Source organism: Cetorhinus maximus, chromosome 26 (genome assembly GCF_964194155.1).
Source record: "Cetorhinus maximus chromosome 26, sCetMax3.hap1.1, whole genome shotgun sequence".
In the NCBI taxonomy this organism is placed as follows: Eukaryota; Metazoa; Chordata; class Chondrichthyes; order Lamniformes; family Cetorhinidae; genus Cetorhinus; species Cetorhinus maximus.
Window position 1 is genome coordinate 19,663,486 of NC_135904.1, and position 19,949 is coordinate 19,683,434.

General features: G+C 44.1%; 1 protein-coding gene across 2 annotated transcripts in view; it reads left to right on the top strand.

Moving 5' to 3' along the window:
• The window catches only part of myo1ea (myosin IEa), a 149,078-nt gene that overhangs the window by 33,063 nt on the left and 96,066 nt on the right, over positions 1 to 19,949 (top strand). For both annotated transcript variants that reach the window (XM_078530297.1, XM_078530298.1), the window contains exon 2: positions 14,568 to 14,711. In XM_078530297.1, coding sequence (XP_078386423.1) covers positions 14,568 to 14,711 — 144 coding nt within the window. The remainder of the gene's footprint in view (positions 1 to 14,567; positions 14,712 to 19,949) is intronic.

Below are 19,949 nucleotides of genomic sequence, written 5' to 3' on the forward strand. Positions count from 1 at the left end.
TGGCAAGTGGAATTTAATCCGGATAAATGTGAGGTGATGCACTTGGGCAGGACAAACAAGGCACGGGAATACATGATGAATGGCAGGACCCTGGGAAGTACCAAGGATCAGAGGGACCTTGGTGTGCATGTCCACCAGTCTCTTAAGAAAGCGGGACAGATAGATAAGGTGGTTAAGAAGGCATATGGGATACTTGCCTTTATTAGCCGAGGCATAGAATATAAGAGCAGGGAGGTTATGCTGGAACTATATAAAATACTGGTTAGAGTATTGCGTGCAGTTCTGGAATCCGCATTATAGGAAGGATGTGATTGCACTAGAGAGAGTGCAGAGGAGATTTACCAGGATGTTGCCTGGGCTGGAGAGTTTTAGTTACGAGGAGAGATTGGATAGACTGGGGTTATTTTCCCTGGAGCAGAGGAGATTGAGGGGGGACATGATTGAGGTGTATAAAATTATGAGGGGCATAGATAGGGTAGACAGGAAGGAACTTTTCCCCTTGGTGGAGGGATCAATAACCAGGGGGCATAGATTTAAGGTAAGGAGCAGGAGGTTTAGAGGGGATGTGAGGAAGAATTTTTTCACCCAGAGGGTGGTGGGAATCTGGAACTCACTGCCTGAAAGGGTGGTAGAGGCAGAAACCCTCATAACATTTGAGAAGTATTTGGATGTGCACTTACGATGCCATGGCATACAAGGCTATCGGCCTAGTGCTGGAAAATGGGATTAGAATAATTAGGTACTTGTTTGACCGGCGCAGACTCGATGGACCGAATGGCCTTTTTCTGTGCTGTAGACCTCTATGACTCTATAAAGTTACTGATGGGTTCTTTTTAGGTTCCCCTCCTTTTTAGGAAACTCCCACAATGTGGCTGCTATTTTTGTTGCTTTAAACTCGACATCTGCTGCAGCCTGAACCATCACAAAAGGCTTTTTCATTTATTTTAATAGTTGTCAAAGTCTGTGTGGGGTGAGGGGGTGGGTGCGAGGTCGGAAATGGGGGGTGTGAAGGTAGTGGTAAGATTGGTGACTAAATAGTGTAATTCAACCTGAATGTAATCTCGAGCATCCCCTCTGGAATGCAGAGCCCTGTTATCGTGAATACTTTTTTTTTGGAAAAATATTTTTTATTCATAAAATATCTGAAAGGACATTATAAACCATTTCTAAATCGCCATCACAAAAGGTGCAATCAGATTCAACTTTTACACATGGATCACGAGGTGCATCAATACAATCAATGAATATTACAATCATTTCAATATGGTCATTACAGACAGTCAGACAGTGCAATGGGATTGGAGTTATCAACATACATCATGTTGCACTCTGAGGTGCTTCAAAACAATTATAATACATTTAGTATTCACGACATACAATCTTTGTGATTCGTACAGCCCGAGGGGTCTATACAATTCCCAGGCCCTCAGTGCACTATGGCAGAAAGGTCTTAGACAGCGACCTTTTCCCATTTCGCCTTTGCAGCGGCTGCCCCAAGCTTTAGTGCGTCCCTCAGCACGTAGTCCTGGACCTTGGCATGTGCCAGTCTGCAACACTCGGTCGGGGACAATTCATTGCACTGGGAGACCAACAAATTTCAGACAGACCAAGGAGCATCTTTCACCGAGTTGATGATCCTCCAGCTGCAGTTGATGTTTGTCTCGGTGTGTGTCCCTGGGAACAGCCCGTAGAGCACAGGGTCCTGTGTCACTGAACTGCTCGGGATGAACCTCGACAGAAACCACTGCATCTCTCTCCAGACCTTCTTTGCAAAGGCACATTCAACAAGGAGGTGAACAACGGTCCCTTCCCCACCACAGCCACCTCGAGGGCAACGTGCCGAGGGGGTGAGACTCCTGGCGTGTAGGAAGGATCTGATGGGGAGGGCCTTTCTCACCACCAGCCAAGCTACATCTTGGTGCTTATTGGAAAGTTCTGGCAATGAGGCATTCTGCCAAATGACTTTGACAGTCTGCTCAGGGGACCATCCGACAGGATCCACCCTCTCCTTTTCCCGCAGGGCCTCTAAGATGTTACTGCCTGATGGACTTGTGGTCAAAGGTGTTTCTCTGCATAAATCTTTCCATGAGGGACAGGTGGTATGGCACGGTCCAACTACTTGGAGCATTCCGCGGCAGTGTGGCCAGACCCATCCTTCGCAACACCGGGGACAGATAGAACCTCAGCACGTAGTGACACTTGGTGTTTGCGTACCGAGGGTCTACACACAGCTTGATGCAGCCACACACTAAGGTGGCCATCAGGATGAGGGCAATGTTGGACACGTTCTTTTCCCCCCTATCTAGAGGCTTGTACATCGCGTCCCTGCGGACACGATTCACTTTTGACCTCCAGATAAAGCGCAAGATGGCTTGGGTGATCGCCACTGCGCAGGAGTGAGGAATGGGCCAGACCTGCGCCACGTACAGCAACACTGAGAGCCTCACACCTCATGACCAGGTTCTTACCCGCAATGGAGAGGGAGCGTCACTCCCACATGCCCAGTTTTTTTTGCACCATAGACACTCACTCCTTCCAGTTTCTAACGCATGCCCCGGTCCCTCCAAACCATATCCCCAGCACCTTCAGGCCATCAGCCCTGACGGTGAAGAGGACAAAGGATCGGTCAACCTAGTTCCCAAAGAACATGGCCTCACTCTTGCCACAATTTACCTTGACTCCCGAGGCCAGTGCGAACTGGTCGCAGATGTTCATCAGTCTGCGCACCGACATTGTCCATGTACAGGGAAGCTTTGACCTGAGTGCCTCCACTGCCTGGGATCGTCACTCCTCTTATGCCCTGATGGACTCAGCAAAGGGTTCTATGCAACACACAAACGGGACAGGGGAGAGAGAGCAGCCCTGCCTGACTCCAGATTTAATTGGAAAGCTATCTGATTCCCACCCATTGATTGAAACTGCGCTACTGATGTTAGTGTAGAGCAGTTTGGTTTTAGTGAATACTTATTTCATTCCTTTTTCTCTGTTATGTGAAAACTTCCCTCCCCATAGGGAGCAATGCCTTTGCCTTTGTTCCCTAACCCTATTTCAGTGACGATGATTATTGAAGTTTAATAAATGAATTACATAGGAGAGATTTAAAGGACAAAAAAGTGAACCCCCTCTGTTCGAACAAAAGTGCCAGATTTTAATTGTTTTATTCTAGGGAGTTTATAAGTGCCTTCCTCTGTCAAATTATTAAGGGGGAAAAGGTCAGCGGTTTAAAGAGACTGCATTTTCATTAGCACATTATAGGAGCGTTGCTTATAATCTGCTGAGAGTTTTCACAGTATTTGATGGAGGAAATGCTGTGCCCAAACAGACCTCCTTTTGCATCGGTTAAATGAGAAAATGCAAGCTCTGTGATTAAATCAAAAACATGACTATTTCCTTTGCCACGGCATTGGTTCTCTGTTCTCCTTATATGGGAAAGGAATTTTCAAAAGCAGCTGACTGGCTGTGGATCTAAGGTTGTGCTGGAAATTCCTTGGATATTGCAAACTTAAGGATTGGGTAAAGACGGGTCCCAGACAATAGCAGTTGTCTAAACTGAATATTATTTTGCAAAGTAAGGGAGATTTTGATTCAATACTGTAGCAGTGCTGACATTGTGCTGTTGGTGATCCCGATTAACTGTATCATTGTATTTAATTATCATCAAGCTTAACACTTTATTGTAAGAAACTCATCAGAATAAAACCATTCACATTATGGTTGCTGGTGCACATTATTTTGGACTAGGAGTTTTCCTGAAGACCTTGGCTGTCCTCCTTGTGAGCTGTGTGCACAGAGTGTTGCAGCTCCTGTTGATAATGGGCTGTTGCCCGTGCAAGTGAAGCCAGCTGCCATCATCCTTGAAAGACTTGCGAAGTTTCTGGGCTCTGACTGCAGTTGACTTAGTTGAGCTGGTCGATGATGTGCCGTTGAATGGCATGATTTCCTACACTTGTTAAGCTTGAAAGGGTACAATGTGGGGAATACAGGCATTGACACCAACTGCAATCCTACTATCTGAGAAGAAACGATTGCAGTTGCTCCATGGAGTAGGCATATCTAAAATTATACTTGCACTTAAACATGCAGCATCTTTAGGATGAAGCAGCATCTTTAGGATGAAGCACCTCAAAGTGCTTTACACATTGAATTATTTTCAAAATGCAGTGACTATTGTTGTGAAGGCAAATCCATTGACCCAGGCACCAGTTTAGGACCATATTTGAATGGATAGATGAGAAGGGTCTCCTCCCTTTTTTTATTCATGGGATGTGGGCTTCGCTGGCTGGGCCAGCATTTATTGCCCATCCCTAATTGCCCTTGAGAAGGTGGTGGTGAGCTGTCTTCTTGAGCCGCTGCAGTCCATGTGGTGTAGATGCACCCACAGTGCTGTTAGGAAGGGAGTTCCAGGATTTTGACCCAGAGACAGTGAAAGAATGGCAATATATTTCCAAGTCAGGATGGTGAGTGATTTGGAGGGGAACTTCCAGGTGGTGGTGTTCCCACCTATCTGCTGCCCTTGTTTTTCTAGATGGTAGTGGTCGTGGGTTTGGAAGGTGCTATTGAAGGAGCCTTGGTGAATTCCTGCAGTGCATCTTGTAGATGGTACACACTTATGCTACTGTACGCCGGTGGTGGAGGGAGTGAATGTTTGTGAATGTGGTGCCATCAATGGAGTATAATGTGGGAAAATGTGAGGTTGTCCATTTTGGCAGGTCGAATGAAAAAAGAAGCATATTATCTAAATGGTGAGAGATTGCAAAGCCATGAGATGCAGAGGGATTTGGGTGACCTTGTGCACTGATTGCAAAAGGGTAATATGTGGGTGCAGCAAGTAATTAATAAAGCTAATAGAATGTAATCATTTATTGCGAGAAGAATTGAATACAAGAGTAGGGAGGTTATGGTTCAGTTATACAGGGCATTGGTCAGGCCACATCTGGAGTACTGTGTACAGTATTGGTCTCCTTATTTAAGGAAAGATGTAAATGCATTGGAAGCAGTTCAGAGAAGGTTTACCAGATTAATACCTGGAATGGGCGGGTTGTCTTATGAGGAAAGACTGGATAGGTTAGGCTCATATCCGCTGGAGTTTAGAAGAGTAAGAGGTGACTTGATTGAAACATATAAGATCCTGAGGGGACTTGACAGGGTGGAGAAGATGTTTCCTATTGTGGGAGAATCTAGAGCTAGGGGTCACTGTTTAAAAATTAGGGGTCGCCCTTTTCAGACAGAGACGGGGAAATATTTTTTCTCCGACGATTATGAGACTTTGTAATTCTGATCCTCAAAAGGTCGTTGAGGCAGAGTCTTTGAATATCTTTAAGTCAGAGGTAAATAGATTCTTGATAAGCAAAGGGGTGAAAGGTTATTGGGGGTAGGCAGGAATGTGAAGTTGAGGTTATAATTGGATCAGCCAAGATCTTATTGAATGGCAGAGCAGGCTCGAGGGGCCGAGTGGCCTATACCTGTTCCTAATTTGTATTCGTATCTACCTGAGGGGGCAGATGGATTTAATGTTTCATCCAAAGTCAGCAACCTCTCACAGTGCAGCATCCCCTCAGTACTGCACTGGAATGTCAGGTCGGATTTTGTCCCCAAGTTTCTACAGTGGGACTTAAACCCACAACCTTCTGACTCAAAGACAAGCAAGTTACCACTGAACCAAGGCTGACAACTGCCTATCAAGAGGTCAAATTCTATTTCGGCTTCCATACCAGGATAACTGTTTGCCAAACAGCAACAATTTGCATTTATATAGCACCTATAATGTAATAAAAAATCCCAATATGCTTTCCAGTGGCTTTATGAAACAAAATTTGATACTGAACCACTTAAGAAGATATTCAGGCAGATGGTCAGAAGTGGTTTGTAAGGAGTACCTGTTATGACCAAAGCAGATGTTAATTGCTGAGCAAACGAAATCCCAGAGGGAAACTTGGCTTACGGGCCATCGTACCCTTTTTTTGTATTCTGAAAACGAGAAGAAAACATATTGATCTCAGCAGCGTGAAATCCAGTGACACTTTTGGGATTTTAAAAATTTAAAAGTAAAAATTTTATTAACAAGAAGAAAATAAAACTTAGGCACACAAGATTACAGTTACACAGTTAAAATTAGTCTTACCAAACATTCCCCCAAAAGACTCCCTACTAGGTCAGACCCACAAGTAATCATCATCCAGGCAACACTTCCTTATCGATATAAAAACAAAAAGCTAAAAGCTACTGCGGATGCTGGAAATCCAAAACAAAAACAGAATTACCTGGAAAAACTCAGCAGGTCTGGCAGCATCGGTGGAGAAGAAATCAGTTAACGTTTCGAGCCTTCACGACCCTTCGGCAGAACTGAAGCATAGTTAGGAGAAAGGAGAAATATAAGCTGGTTTAAGGTGGGGGGGCGGGGGGAGAGAGAAGTTGAGGGTGGGGTGATTGTGGAGATAAGCAAGCAGTGATAGGAGCAGATAATCAAAAGATGTCACAGACAAAAGGATCAAAGAGGTGTTGAAGGTGGTGATATTTGTCTAAGAAAAGTGCTAATTAAGAATGGAAGACAGGACACTCAAAGTACAGCTCTAGTGGGGGTGGGGTGGAAAGACTAACAAGGTTTTAGTTTTAGATTTAAAAATAATGGAAATAGGTGGGGAAAGAAGAATCTATATAAATTATTGAAAAAAAAAGGGAGGGGGGAGAAACGGGGTGGGGATGGGGGGAGGGGGAGTTTAAGATCTAAAGTTGTTGAATTCAATATTCAGCCCGGAAGGCTGTAAAGTGCCTAGTCGGAAGATGAAGTGCTGTTCCTCCAGTTTGCGTTGGGCTTCACTGGAACAATGCAGCAAGCCAAGGACAGACATGTGGGCATGAGAACAGGGTGGAGTGTTAAAATGGCAAGCGACAGGGAGGTTTGGGTCTTTCTTGCGGACAGACCGCAGGTGTTCTGCAAAACGGTCGCCCAGTTTGCGTTTGGTCTCTCCAATGTAGAGGAGACCGCATTGGGAGCAACGAATGCAGTAGACTAAGTTAGGGGAAATGCAAGTGAAATGCTGCTTCACTTGAAAGGAGTGTTTGGGCCCTTGGATGGTGAGGAGAGAGGAAGTGAAGGGGCAGGTGTTGCATCTTCTGCGTGGGCATGGGGAGGTGCCATAGGTGGGGGTTGAGGAGTAGGGGGTGATGGAGGAGTGGACCAGGGTGTCCTGGAGGGAACGATCCCTACGGAATGCCGTCAGGGGGGGTGAAGGGAAGATGTGTTTGATGGTGGCATCATGCTGGATTTGGCGGAAATGGCGGAGGATGATCCTTTGAATGCGGAGGCTGGTGGGGTGATAAGTGAGGACAAGGGGGACCCTATCATGTTTCTGGGAAGGAGGAGAAGGCGTGAGGAAGGATGCGCGGGATATGGGCCAGACACGGTTGAGGGCCCTGTCAACGACTGTGGATGGAAAACCTTGGTTAAGGAAGAAGGAGGACATGTCAGAGGAGCTGTTTTTGAAGGTAGCGTCATCAGAACAGATGCGACGGAGGCGAAGGAACTGAGAGAATGGGATGGAGTCTTTACAGGAAGTGGGGTGTGAGGAGCTGTAGTCGAGGTAGCTGTGGGAGTCAGTAGGCTTGTAATGGATATTGGTGGACAGTCTATCATCAGAAATTGAGACAGAGAGGTCAAGGAAGGGAAGAATTTATATAGATTCTTCTTTCCCCACCCACCTATTTCCATTATTTTTAAATCTAAAACTAAAACCTTGTTAGTCTTTCCACCCCACTAGAGCTGTACTTTGAGTGTCCTGTCTTCCATTCTTAATTAGCACTTTTCTTAGACAAACATCACCACCTTCAACACCTCATTGATCCTTTTGTCTGTGACATCTTTTGATTATCTGCTCCTATCACTGCTTGCTTATCTCCACAATCACCACACCCTCAACTTCTCTCTCCCCCCGCCCCCCCCCCACCTTAAACCAGCTTATATTTCTCCTTTCTCCTAACTATGCTTCAGTTCTGCCGAAGGGTCGTGAAGGCTCGAAACGTTAACTGATTTCTTCTCCACCGATGCTGCCAGACCTGCTGAGTTTTTCCAGGTAATTCTGTTTTTGTTTTGGACTTCCTTATCGATGTTTAACTATAAAAGTCCAGTAATATTACCCTAGGCAAACTGCCGTAGCTTTAATAAAGGCATACCACATGACCTCTTAAACTCTCTTTCACTCTGCTGGGGAAACCCAAGACTTAAGACCAAGACTGCTTTTTCTAAGACTTTTCTGGCTTGATTTGATGGCTGATTCAAACTGCATCTTCTCTCAGCCTAGAGCTGTTTCCAGGAGACTTTTCGTATATAGCCAACTGCCAACCAACCTATAGCTAGCAACTAAACTCTCCACAGTAGCTCTAAAATACCTTTTTCCCCCTTTCATCTTAGGTTCCATTGTTCTCGCACCCCTTTGAAACTCAAATCCTTCCAAAAGTAAAATCTTTCACGTTTCTATTTTGTCTCTGCTTTTGAGTCAATAAAATGTAATATACCCTCTAGTATTTACCCATGGAACTGCTGTAAGATGCAAAAATGTTTCTTATATCTCTGACTTCCCTTTGATATTCGAATGAACTCTCAACATATCTAAAAATGCAAATGTTAGATCCAACCTATTTACTTGTACCTCAAGCCCACCATAATATCTCAATACAAATGCACATCTAATGACTCCATCCTTTATTATCACACAGCTGATGGCAAATACTGAGTTGTTCAAATACCAGAGGGAAAGTTGAAACAACTGTCATAACCTATTTTTGCAATTTGGATGTTTCGAGATGCAGGCTTTGAATTCAGTAGTAATAAGACCACCAAGTCTCAATAGGTCTTTTATAAAACTAAATTAAGCATTTATTAATACAAGAAAAGTTGTAAGCACATACGCATGTCTACAAAATTACTGCTATAATAACTACAAAAATCCCCTAATTAATCTGACTCCCAGTTACACCTCCGTAAGGAAACAGTAAAACACATAGATTTAAACAGACCCCTGGCAAAGCACACTCTGGACAGTCAAATTCAAAATGAGTTTCTTTCAGCTCTGGGTCCTTGCAGACAGTGGTTTGAGGCTTACAGGCTGGAGGCTTTAGATCTTAGAATCCCTCTTCCTTTACCAATAGCCTTTTCTTCCTTTATACGTATTTCCTCTTTGAATGCAAATTCTCATTGAATCACTAAGTCTTTTGAACTTCACTTCTAACATTAAAACCCCTTTCATAGCACCAATTTTATTAGTACTTGAAAAAATAAACACATTGTTTAGCTTCTTAGTTGTGATACTTCACCCATTCATTTGAATGGTTTATTTAAAAATGCAAATTACCCCCTTTTCACTTCACCTTGTAGGTTCCCTATGTTTACCTAATTACCATTTCAAACCTACTTCTATTCATCAAAGCCTCTAGACCTAGCTGACTTTAATCCAATTAAGACACACACATACATAGACACAGACACCACTAAGTTCTATTTTAAAATAATTTCCAGTAACATTATTATATCTTCTTGACATTTTTCATGTTTTATCTCCCAGACAACTTGTCTCTAGTAACTTTCCTCAGCTTAATCAAGTCTTCACAGAATAACACCATATTCCCCAAAAATATTTTTAAAAAGTAACATCCATTCTCATATACCTTAAAGGAGAAAAGACCGGTGGAAACATTTAACAAAGGAATTCTAGAGCTTGGGGCCTAAGCTGCCAAAGGCACTGCCACCAATGCTGGAGAGATTAAAATCAGCAATGTGCAACAGGCCAAAATTGGAGGAGTGCTGATATGTCAGAGGATTGTAGGGATGGAGGAGGTTATAGAGATAGGGAGGAGCGAGGCCATGGAGGGACTTCAAAACCCAGGATGAGAATAGGCATAAGAATTTTGAAGAATATTCATGGATACATTTTCCATCTGGTTTTATTCGCACATTGGCATTAAATGTGATTTTTGCATTAAATATCACATTATCCTCTAGGTAATGGAGAAATATACATCTGTATAATAGGCAACCTTTGTGACTGCCAATATTCCCAGAAGAGCCATAAGATCGGAAATTACTGGAGGGAAATTTATGGAGGCCATGGGGGTCTCAGCCACCGGCTTGAGAGCCAAAGAGAGAACCATACTGCCTCCTTCAGGAAGGCCTGCTGGTATTATATGCCAGTCAGGCATTTGAGAGGTCACTGGCAGGCCTTCCACTGGATCAGGACTCTGGAGGCAGGAAGTCCTGCCTGCTGAGAACTGCTGGCCAATCAGAGGCCAGCCGCTCTTTTACTCAGTAGTGCCACTGGGAGGTGGTGGCAGCTGTCAGAACGACTCCCACCAGAGGCCCCGGATCGTGGAGTGATCCAGCCCAGTGGTGAGTGATGGGGTTTCGTGGAGTGAGAGTTGTGGGGTGAGGGTGGTGGTGGTAGGGGGTTGGCAGCAAGGCTGGGAGGGCTCTCAGCAGATCACTTTGATCAGGCATTGAGTGCCTTTGAATGAGGGACCCCCCACCCCAGGAGATCACAAGCAACCCACACAAGTTTGCATGTCATGCTCCCCACCCGGTGACAGGCCTGCCCGCTGCTGGCCAAATACTGGCGGTGGAGGGACGAGGCACTTAATTGGGCATTAATTGCCCATTTAAGGGCCTTAATTGGCATCGGGGCAGGAAAGCCATCCATGGGCCTTCCCGCCAGGACCTTATCTGGGGTGAAGGCAGGAGGATGGTAGGGACCTCACCGCCACCATCCCGCCTGATTTAAATACCCTCCCGCCTCCAAACTCACCACAGTGGGGAGGAGAGCATAAAATACCACCCACTGCTTTTGATTGTGAGCATATAAACACTTTTTTTTTAATACGACAATTATCTATATTTTGAGGCACCCCTGTTTATTTTAGGTGGAATAACACTTCCCTTAAAATAAGAAGCAAAGACTGCCAAACAAAAATTAAGCACCAATGTCATATCATCATTTCTTGGGGGCTATGTTACAGCAGTGCTTAAAATATTTCAGCAATAAACAACTGAGCAAAAGGCTCCACTCATCTTGTATTAATTGTATAATTCATTACCTTTCTGTAACACAATGTGAATTGCAGCAAGAGATCCATATCCTCAATATTTCAGTGGAGCCAGATCTTTAGTGAATCACCTGTTTTTGAGTGAAACATTTACAGTCAAATTTGCTCCCCATCTATGGCAGCTAGATTCCTAATGATTGCTAGCATGACGTTTTATATGGTCTGTGAAACAAGGTACATTTCCAGGTAAATCATTTTGAATTAAGTTAGCACATTTATGATATTTTGGCACTCCTTGATTACTCTATAAGATTCTTCCACCATCTGCCGTGTACAGAACTTTTAATATGCCCTTGGGCAAATGGGAGGTGACTTCTGCTGTACGCGACATATTTTACATTTTTAAATGATTTGTACATTTCCACAAAGTTGGCAGCGTGAGTATATTTGAGATGTACCGCCTGTCTCCATACAATAAACAAAAAGTCAAGAACCAAGAAGATCCAAAACAAAACGAATTCCTGAGCTGGTTGATTAGTGGTAATGATACTGCAGTTGGTCTTTGTGTCCCTAGTACAAAGGGGGAATGCAGAGGGAAGAATATGCCAGGGTTCTCACTCCTGATTGCTATGAAATGGAAATATGTATGTGTGAGTGTTAGCAGGCCGGTTACTAGTCTGGTGCGGGCTCACCCATAATCCTTAAATAGGGTCTTTCACCAGGAGTCACTGAGTAGCATTGTAGGACTGGAAGCCTGGTTGACTTTTCCCTTCCCCAGCAGCAACATTGAAGCTAATTTTAACAAGAACGTCAGCTGAGTTTGGCTAATGCAGTACAGAGCAGGGATCAAACCCCAACCTTTTCTGGTCCATCTACGAGCTAATACTTCAGAGCCGTGGGGTGCGCATTCTGAGGTTTCTTTGTCTAAGGTCGCTGCATGCTGGCCTCTATTATAGCCTGGGCTTCTTCCAATACTTTTTACCTGGGATAAGTGCAATGGTCAGCTTCCATAGGAAAGCCTCTGCACCAACTGGAACTTGTGCTTGGACTATCTGAGCTAGCATTGCCACAGCTCAACGGTTGAACTCTTGCACTGTATGAATATAACATGGTTCACTCAACTCCTGCTCGAAATCTCTCCAAACCAGCTGGAAATATTATCCTAACAGACCATTTCATGCAAGCCAAATACCATCAAAAAGTAAAATCATAGACAGGCAAATGTAAAACAAATGATTTTTTAAAAACTGTCATCTCAGCGTTATTTTAAAGATATTTTTCATGTACCAAAAATAACTTAAGATTTTCAGTGGTGCAGTTCTGTGACATGCACACACCATTAGAGCTGCCTTCATGAAACCTGTACATGTGTTGGAAGCAGCTGAATTGATCCAAAGGAACACTTTCTGCCTTTATTTCCAGATTCCGGTTACAGAACTTTAAGCCTCAGTAAAATTCTTTGATCCCTTTCAAAGAGCTAACACTAACATGATGGGCTGAATGACCTCCTTCTGTGCTTTACGATTCCATGACACTTAAGAATCAGAACAAAGGCACAATGCAAGAAACTCGATTGGTTGTTGGTCATTGGCAGGAACCTTCAACATCTGTTTTAGCCATCTGGCCAGCTTTTGAAAGATGAAGCATGTTTTTGATAATTCATCTATTGAGGATAATAGCACAGTGACAATCTCTATATATGAATATATCAAAAGCCTAAGACATTTGAGAACCAGTCTGGACCTGTTCAGGGGCTATTTATAATCTAAGACATAAACAAAAGGCAAACCCATTCAGTTCAGTGTCAAACTCAGATGGTATATTCTATCCTTTAACAAAAGCAACAAAGATCACTCAGTAAATCTGTCACAGAAGCCATGATTATATTCTTCTAATACTAGAGATGATTACAAACTCTGCTGAAATATACAGTATAGAGATTCTTATGATCTGAAACAAGATTGATCTTCTGTTCCATCACAGCCACCCCCCACCCTCCCCCCAGGAGTGTTGAAGGTTGTACTTACCAACAATGTATTCACTCTGATCTGATAGCAAAAGGAGAGGAACTTTCATCTATCAGGGTTCCAAGTAAGACAAGTTTCAGCATTATCAGTCCAATTTCTATTGATATAACATAAGCCAGCAGGAAAAAAGTATTTATGCTCCAAGGGCTCCTTGTTCAGAGTCTAACCCTCCACGGTATTATAGCTGATGAGCACTGTTCTTAACTCCAAAGTGGCAGTGTTTTTACAAAGCTGATGTGTGTTTGCTCGCACTTATTGGGTGGAGTTAAATGCCCACCTGGTGGCGGGTTTGGTTGAAGGAGTCATTTAATTGGGCAGAAGAGTGAGGGATGAGAGCCCTGCCACCTCACCGTCTCTGCCCCCATTAAGCCCAAGGAGGGAAACCTCGTGAACGGCCTTCCCTCCCTGCTGCCAACTGAGAACCTTGGGTGGGCAATAAAAGCCCACTTAAAGGCCTCGCCTCACTGCAGGGAACTCACCATGGGGGAAGCCTGAAAAGCAGACCCTACCGGGGTTGCGTGCATGGTCCCAGAAGGCGCGGGGGTCTCTCATTCAAAGGCACAGTGCCAGATCGAGGGACCCAGCACTGGGAAAGGAAGGCCAGAGAAGCCACCGCTCTTTCCTTGCTGCCAACCAACCCGCCCCCCCCCCCCCCCAAATCCCCTGCGACCCCCTCGTCCTGCCATCACTCACCTAAGGCCTGGGTCCCTCGGCAACCCTGGGCCTTGGATACGTATAGTGCCAGCAGCAACCACCGCCTCCTCGGTGGCATTACGGAGCAGTGAAGAGCTGTCGGCCTCTGATCAGGTGTATTTCTGCTCCTGGGGAGAAGGGTCCCTGCTGCCTTCCTGGGGTAAAAAAAAGGCAATGCAGGCTCTCAACAGTTCTGTAACAAGACCCCTGTTCCTTCATTAGATTCTCCCATTGTTTCACCAATTCAGTCTCCCGCACAGAATGTGGAACAGTGGCGACCTTCAGCCACTTACTAGTGACTCCCAATGTAACTCAGTATAGTTGAGGGACATTCTTCACTGAAGTATTTCTGATTCCTGAAGAATGTTTTTAAAATGTGTTAATTATCATTTTTGAGTCCAAAGATTTCATAATTACCACTCGTAAGAATGCTACTTCCAATTAAGGCAGTAATGTAGGACTTGAAGATACATGTTTAAACTAATGAGAAATAGTTTTAAAATAGACAGTAGGAAGGATTTTATTTCCTCAGTGATTAAATGTTCAGGATTATAGGGAGGGAGTAGCAACAAAAATATTTCTAATGATCAAAATGAGGTTTTATAAGTGGAGACTTAGTACTGGAGGGAAGAGCTAATGGTTTAAATTATTGCTTCTCATCCTTCATAATTCTAGTGTTCTTATAGCATTAAATGTTCCAAGTTCCAACAACAGAAGTCACAGTGGGAGCACTAACTGCATCATTGCTGCTGGAGAGTTAAAAGCAAACGAGTTGGCACCATGATTCATAAGTTTCTTCCCATCCTTCTCTTTCTGTAGGGAAGCAAAGGTCACTACAGGTACCACTGGCAGAGCCACAATGTCAAACAGAGTGGAGTGGATGACATGGTGCTTCTCACGAAAATCACAGAAGATGGCATTGTCGACAACCTGAAGAAGCGATACATGGATGACTATATTTTTGTATCCTTTCAAAGCCTGACATGAAATCCAGGCAGAGAATGAACACAGGCTGAGTTTTTCCAGGTATTTTTGTTTTTGTTTCAGATTTCCAGCATCCGCAGTATTTTGCTTTTAACGAACACAGGAAGGTGGCCTAACAGGGTTTGGGACATCTTGATCACCTTGCATTTGAATTAATTAAAAAATTACTCCAGGCATCTCCCAAGTCAATGCTGCCCATCAATAACCTTTTGTTAGTACTGACCATGCAGCATTCCCTTTCTGCTTGTGACTGGCCTCCAAATCAAAAGGCTAAACGGAGAAGACTCATTTTCCTTGGCAACCAAAAAAATCCTGTTTAAAATGGTAATCACATGACCTGAGATTCCAGCTATTGCATAAATATTTGCCCTTTAATCTGTGCCTAGACCAAATGTTTTCCTTCCCAAATAAACCATAAAAGCAAAGCTTTTAGTGGGGGAAGGGGTGGGGGAGCTACTTGCTGTTCACAGAACATCTTTGGTGTGATTGCCTGTGTTTCTCTTGTTTAATATCAAGTTTGCATCACAGTAAAGAGGCACTTGGGCATTGAGCAGAGCATCACCATTACAAAAGTCTTGACTAGAACACAATGTCATTCTTAAAAGCAACTCTGTTGATTAATTAGGCTTGGTTTTTAATGCTGACTCATCCAGAAAGAGATTTTAATACAAAATTGCTGACTAGTTCATGTATTTAATGCTTTTATTTTTGTATATGTTGTCTTTATTATTATTCATTCAAGCCAGCATTCAAAATATATCCAGGTTTTTCCACAGAGAACAAATTCGACTTGGCAATATTATTGCTCTGTGTATGCTCTTTTTTTTCTCCGCCATTCACTTTAATGCAGCTCAAATCCCGATGAAAGGAAGCTATTTCCAATGTACATATTGTAATGGGGAGAAAGCTGCGATTATCTGGCTCATGTGCCCAACTGCTGACTAAAGCTTTTGTTAATCCGCAAGGTTAGCCAGTGAGTAGCTGGGTTCTACAGAACAACAATTCCAATCTGTATTCTGTACTGAGCTCAACTTTCTCAGCCACGATGGAGCTTCAACTCCACTGGACTAGGAGGAGGATATCTACCAGGATTCCCTACTCCTCCCCATTATCCAGAAACCTGTGCTGCAAGTACACCTATGGAGACAGGATTGGCCTTGGCTATGATGTCCTTTGTGGACAAATAGCTTGATAACCCTCGCTGTCAAGACTGGACACGATTTCACGGGATGCCAGGAGGTGTGAGTGTTTGAGGAACATTGCTTAAGTACAGACTCAACGCATTCAGGAGAGGAAGGGGAAAGAAAATGAGTGAGAGGGGAAAGGGTACAATCAGTAGCAGCTCCTCATTCTGGAATCCATTGTTAACTATTCAGCATCCAGTTTCTGATCAAGTGTGGATGAGGAAGACTGTTTGGTCTCTTTCAATTCATCCATTCAGTATTCCACCTCTCCGCTCTCTGTGGCGCCTAACTGACTCTTAAAGGATTTCATGTTTTCTTGCTGTAACTGGAATCAACTCGACAGGTACAAAATTAGCATTTGTACTTCATTGGCTCTAAAGCTCTTTGGAATGTCCTAAGCTTGTGAAAAGTGATATATATATATATATATATATATATATATATATATATATAACTGCAAGTCTTATATTTGTTGACATGGGATGATTCTGGCGTTTTCGAGTCACTATTCTATGAACAGTAACGATGATGCTTGCTGCCATTTTGAACTTTCTCTGCCCTCGTTTTTGGTCCCCACACCACATACCAATCGCTGGTTTAAAAGTGCAGGCTGATGATCTACGCTAGGCCTCTATTGATAGTGTTCTTGAACTGGTTGCTAAGAGATCGTTGGAGGTGTACAGCCTGGGACTATTAACCCCGCAGTTTTCACACACTTCCTGCAGGAATCGCCTTGGAACAATGGCTGCAGGAAGATGTGTGCGGTGCACAGAGTTGCACACGAATTTATTTTGATAGCTTGGCCGCACGTGGGAAGGGGAACATCAACCTGAGGTATTTAGAGGGTGCAGTTTTGCTACTATTTTGTGCTTTTAACACATTCAGTGGATAAGAAATAGCATATATGGTAGTATCTACACAGGTGATATCTACTTGAGTTCAAGAGGATAGTCCAAGGATGGTCAATGGCCAGGGTGGAGGCCACAGCATTGAGGTGGGGCACAAATTTTCTGGTGTATGGTAACTAAATTTCTGCCTCTACGTTTTTACTTATCGTTTTCAGCAGTACATGTGTAAGTTAGACGTATTTAGAAGGTTAGTTGACCGACTGTCACAGCAGTTCTTCATTCAGTTAAAAGTTCCTGTGATCATTGAGCACACTGCCTGTGAACGGAACTGGACAATGCGAACTTGTGGGGAGATGCCAATTTGAAAACATTTTGCTTCTTGTGAAACTTAAAATGCTTCCATTCAGCAAAATTTAAGAAGTGTTCAAATTAGCCTAAACGTTTTAATCCTTTCAAAGACCCAGAGATTAAGACGCGATCCTCATTTTGCTGAGTCGAGTACACAAAGCAGGCCTACTCCCTCATATTGGCTAATAATTGATCGGTTTATTTATTTTACATAAGCTTTCAAAGGTTTGCGCATTGAGTTGACTGGCAGACTGAGAATAAAGGCAGGGACACGTGAAATAATGTTGCCAGGCTGTGTCACTGCTGCCAGGGATTACAGCATTGAGCCATTGAAAGTGAGTATTGTTTGTGGGTGGCTGAGGTTTCATTGTGCAAACCAAACACAATCATTTCTGAAAGGGGCCTGGCAGAGTCTTTAATGTTTGTATCTAAACAGATTTTGGGTAAACATTCTGGCAATTTCATTGACCTGTCACATGATTGTATTTTTTTGTATTACATCACTTCCTGTCCTTTGGAAGACATTTTGCAGCATTAATGTTTGTGTTTACCTTCTCTGCCCCTCATCTCCTGCCCTCCTTTCCTGGAGGTGCTGCCTAGTTGGATAGCAGGATCAGCTGGGAGCACGCTCACCTCTGAGTCACAAGGTCCTGGGTTCAAGTTGCACTCCGAGACGTGAGCACACAAATCATGTCTGACGTTCCAGTGCAGCACTGAGGGAGTGCTGCATTGTCAGAGGTGCTGTCTTTCAGATGAAACATTAAATTGAGGCTCCGTCTGCCTGCCTGGATGGATGTAAAAGATTCCAGGGCACCAGTTCAAAGAAAATAAGGGCGTTCTCCCTGCCAATATCTATTCCTCAGTCAGGATCACAACAAATTGTTACCTCGTCAATATCGCTATTTGTGGGAGTTTGCTGTGTCCAAATTGGCTGCTGTGTTTCCCATATTACAATCCTACACTACACTTCAAAAGTACTTCATTGGCTGTAAAGTGCTTTGAGATGTCCATTGCTCATCAAAAGTGCTGTATAAGTGCAAGTCTTTCTGGATCCAGCTTCACAGGAGGCAGCAGTATTGTAGGGCCTTGCTGTTCCTTATGTGAAGCTGTCCATGTCCAAATGCAGCAAGGCCTGGACAGTATCCAGACTTGGGCTGACAAGCGGCAAATGGCATTCGCACCACACAAGTGCCAGACAATGACCATCTCCACAAGAGAGGATCTAACTATCGCCCCTTGTCGTTCAATGGCATTTCCATCACTGAATCCCCCACTATCAACCTCCTGGGGGTTACCATTGACCAGAAACTGAACTGGACTAGCTGTATAAATACTGTGGCTACAAGAGCAGGCCAGAGGCTAGAAATCGTGCGACGAGTAACTCACCTCCTGACTCCCCAAAGCCTGTCCACCATCTACATGGCATAAGTCAGGAGTGTGATGGAATACTCCCCACTTGCCTGGATGGGTGCAGCTCTCACAGCACTCAAGAAGCTTGACACCATCCAGGACAAAGCAGCCCGCTTGATTGGCACCACATCCACAAACATTCACTCCCTCCACCAACGACGCACAGTAGCAGCAGTATGTACCTCCTACAAGATGCACTGCAGGAACTCACCAAGGCTCCTGAGACAGCACCTCCCAAACCCACGACCAATACCATCTAGAAGGACAAGGGGAGCAGATACATGGGAACGTCACCACCTGGAAGTTCCCCTCCAAGTCACTCACCATCCTGACTTGGAAATATATCACTGTTCCTTTACTGTTGCTGGGTCAAAATCCTGGAACTTCCTTCCTAACAGCACTGTGGGTGTAACTACACCACATGGACTGCAGCGGTTCAAGAAAGCAGCTCACACCACCTTCTCAAGGGCAGCTAGGGATGGGCAATAAATGCTGGCCCAGCCAGTGAAGCCCACATCCTGTGAATGGATAAATTTTTTAAAAGTCCAGTCAGTGATCCTTGCTAGACTATTCACCTATGGACGGTGCTGAGTCTGTTCTTGCCCAATGTCTAATCTTGAGAACCTCGGATAGGGAGCAGGAACAAAGATGCCCACTCTTTCTTTTGCCCCCTTCCCTCATCCAGGAAGGCACTTCAGCCCATGATCAACTAACTTGGCACAGAGCAGAGATTGAATTTGGGAATATCTTGTCTTTGTACCTTCATACCCATCTGCCGTGCATTTACACCTCAAGCCATACAAGGAATTCCCATAGTTTTGTTTTAGATTGTTTCCTTATGCTGGTACAAATTGGTGTCCATCTACAGTATTGTACAGTGTGGCACTAGACGCACAACTGACCTTGCAACTCTTTCCCAAACCTGAAGTCAGTTGTTGAATCAAACCCCTATACATCGTTCCTGGTGGCCAGTACAGAATGGTCTGGGCAAACAGCACCCGGCAACCCTGTTAGTTGGGGAATGTTTATCCCTCGACTAACAGGCTATCTGGTCATTATCACATTGCTGTTCGTGGCAGCTGTGCACAAACTGGATGCCATGTTTCCCACATTGCAACGGTGACTACACCTCAGAACAAACTTCATTTGGCTATAAAACACCGGAAGTTGTGAAAGGTGCGTATAAATGCAAGTCCTTCTTGTCTGGGGAACTTGATGAAAAGGACAACCAGAAATCAGCGGGGAAGTGAGTCATTCTATGAGGTGAGGCTGTAGGGTGTGAGTGCAGGTTGGTGATGGCCCCATAATACTGCAGACTAACACTCGCGAATCACTCCAAAAGCAGAACTTCAGAAAAGGAACCCGACGTTCCTGTCTACCCCTAGATTAAAATTTAACTGGGTGCCCCGTACTAATATTAGCAAAAT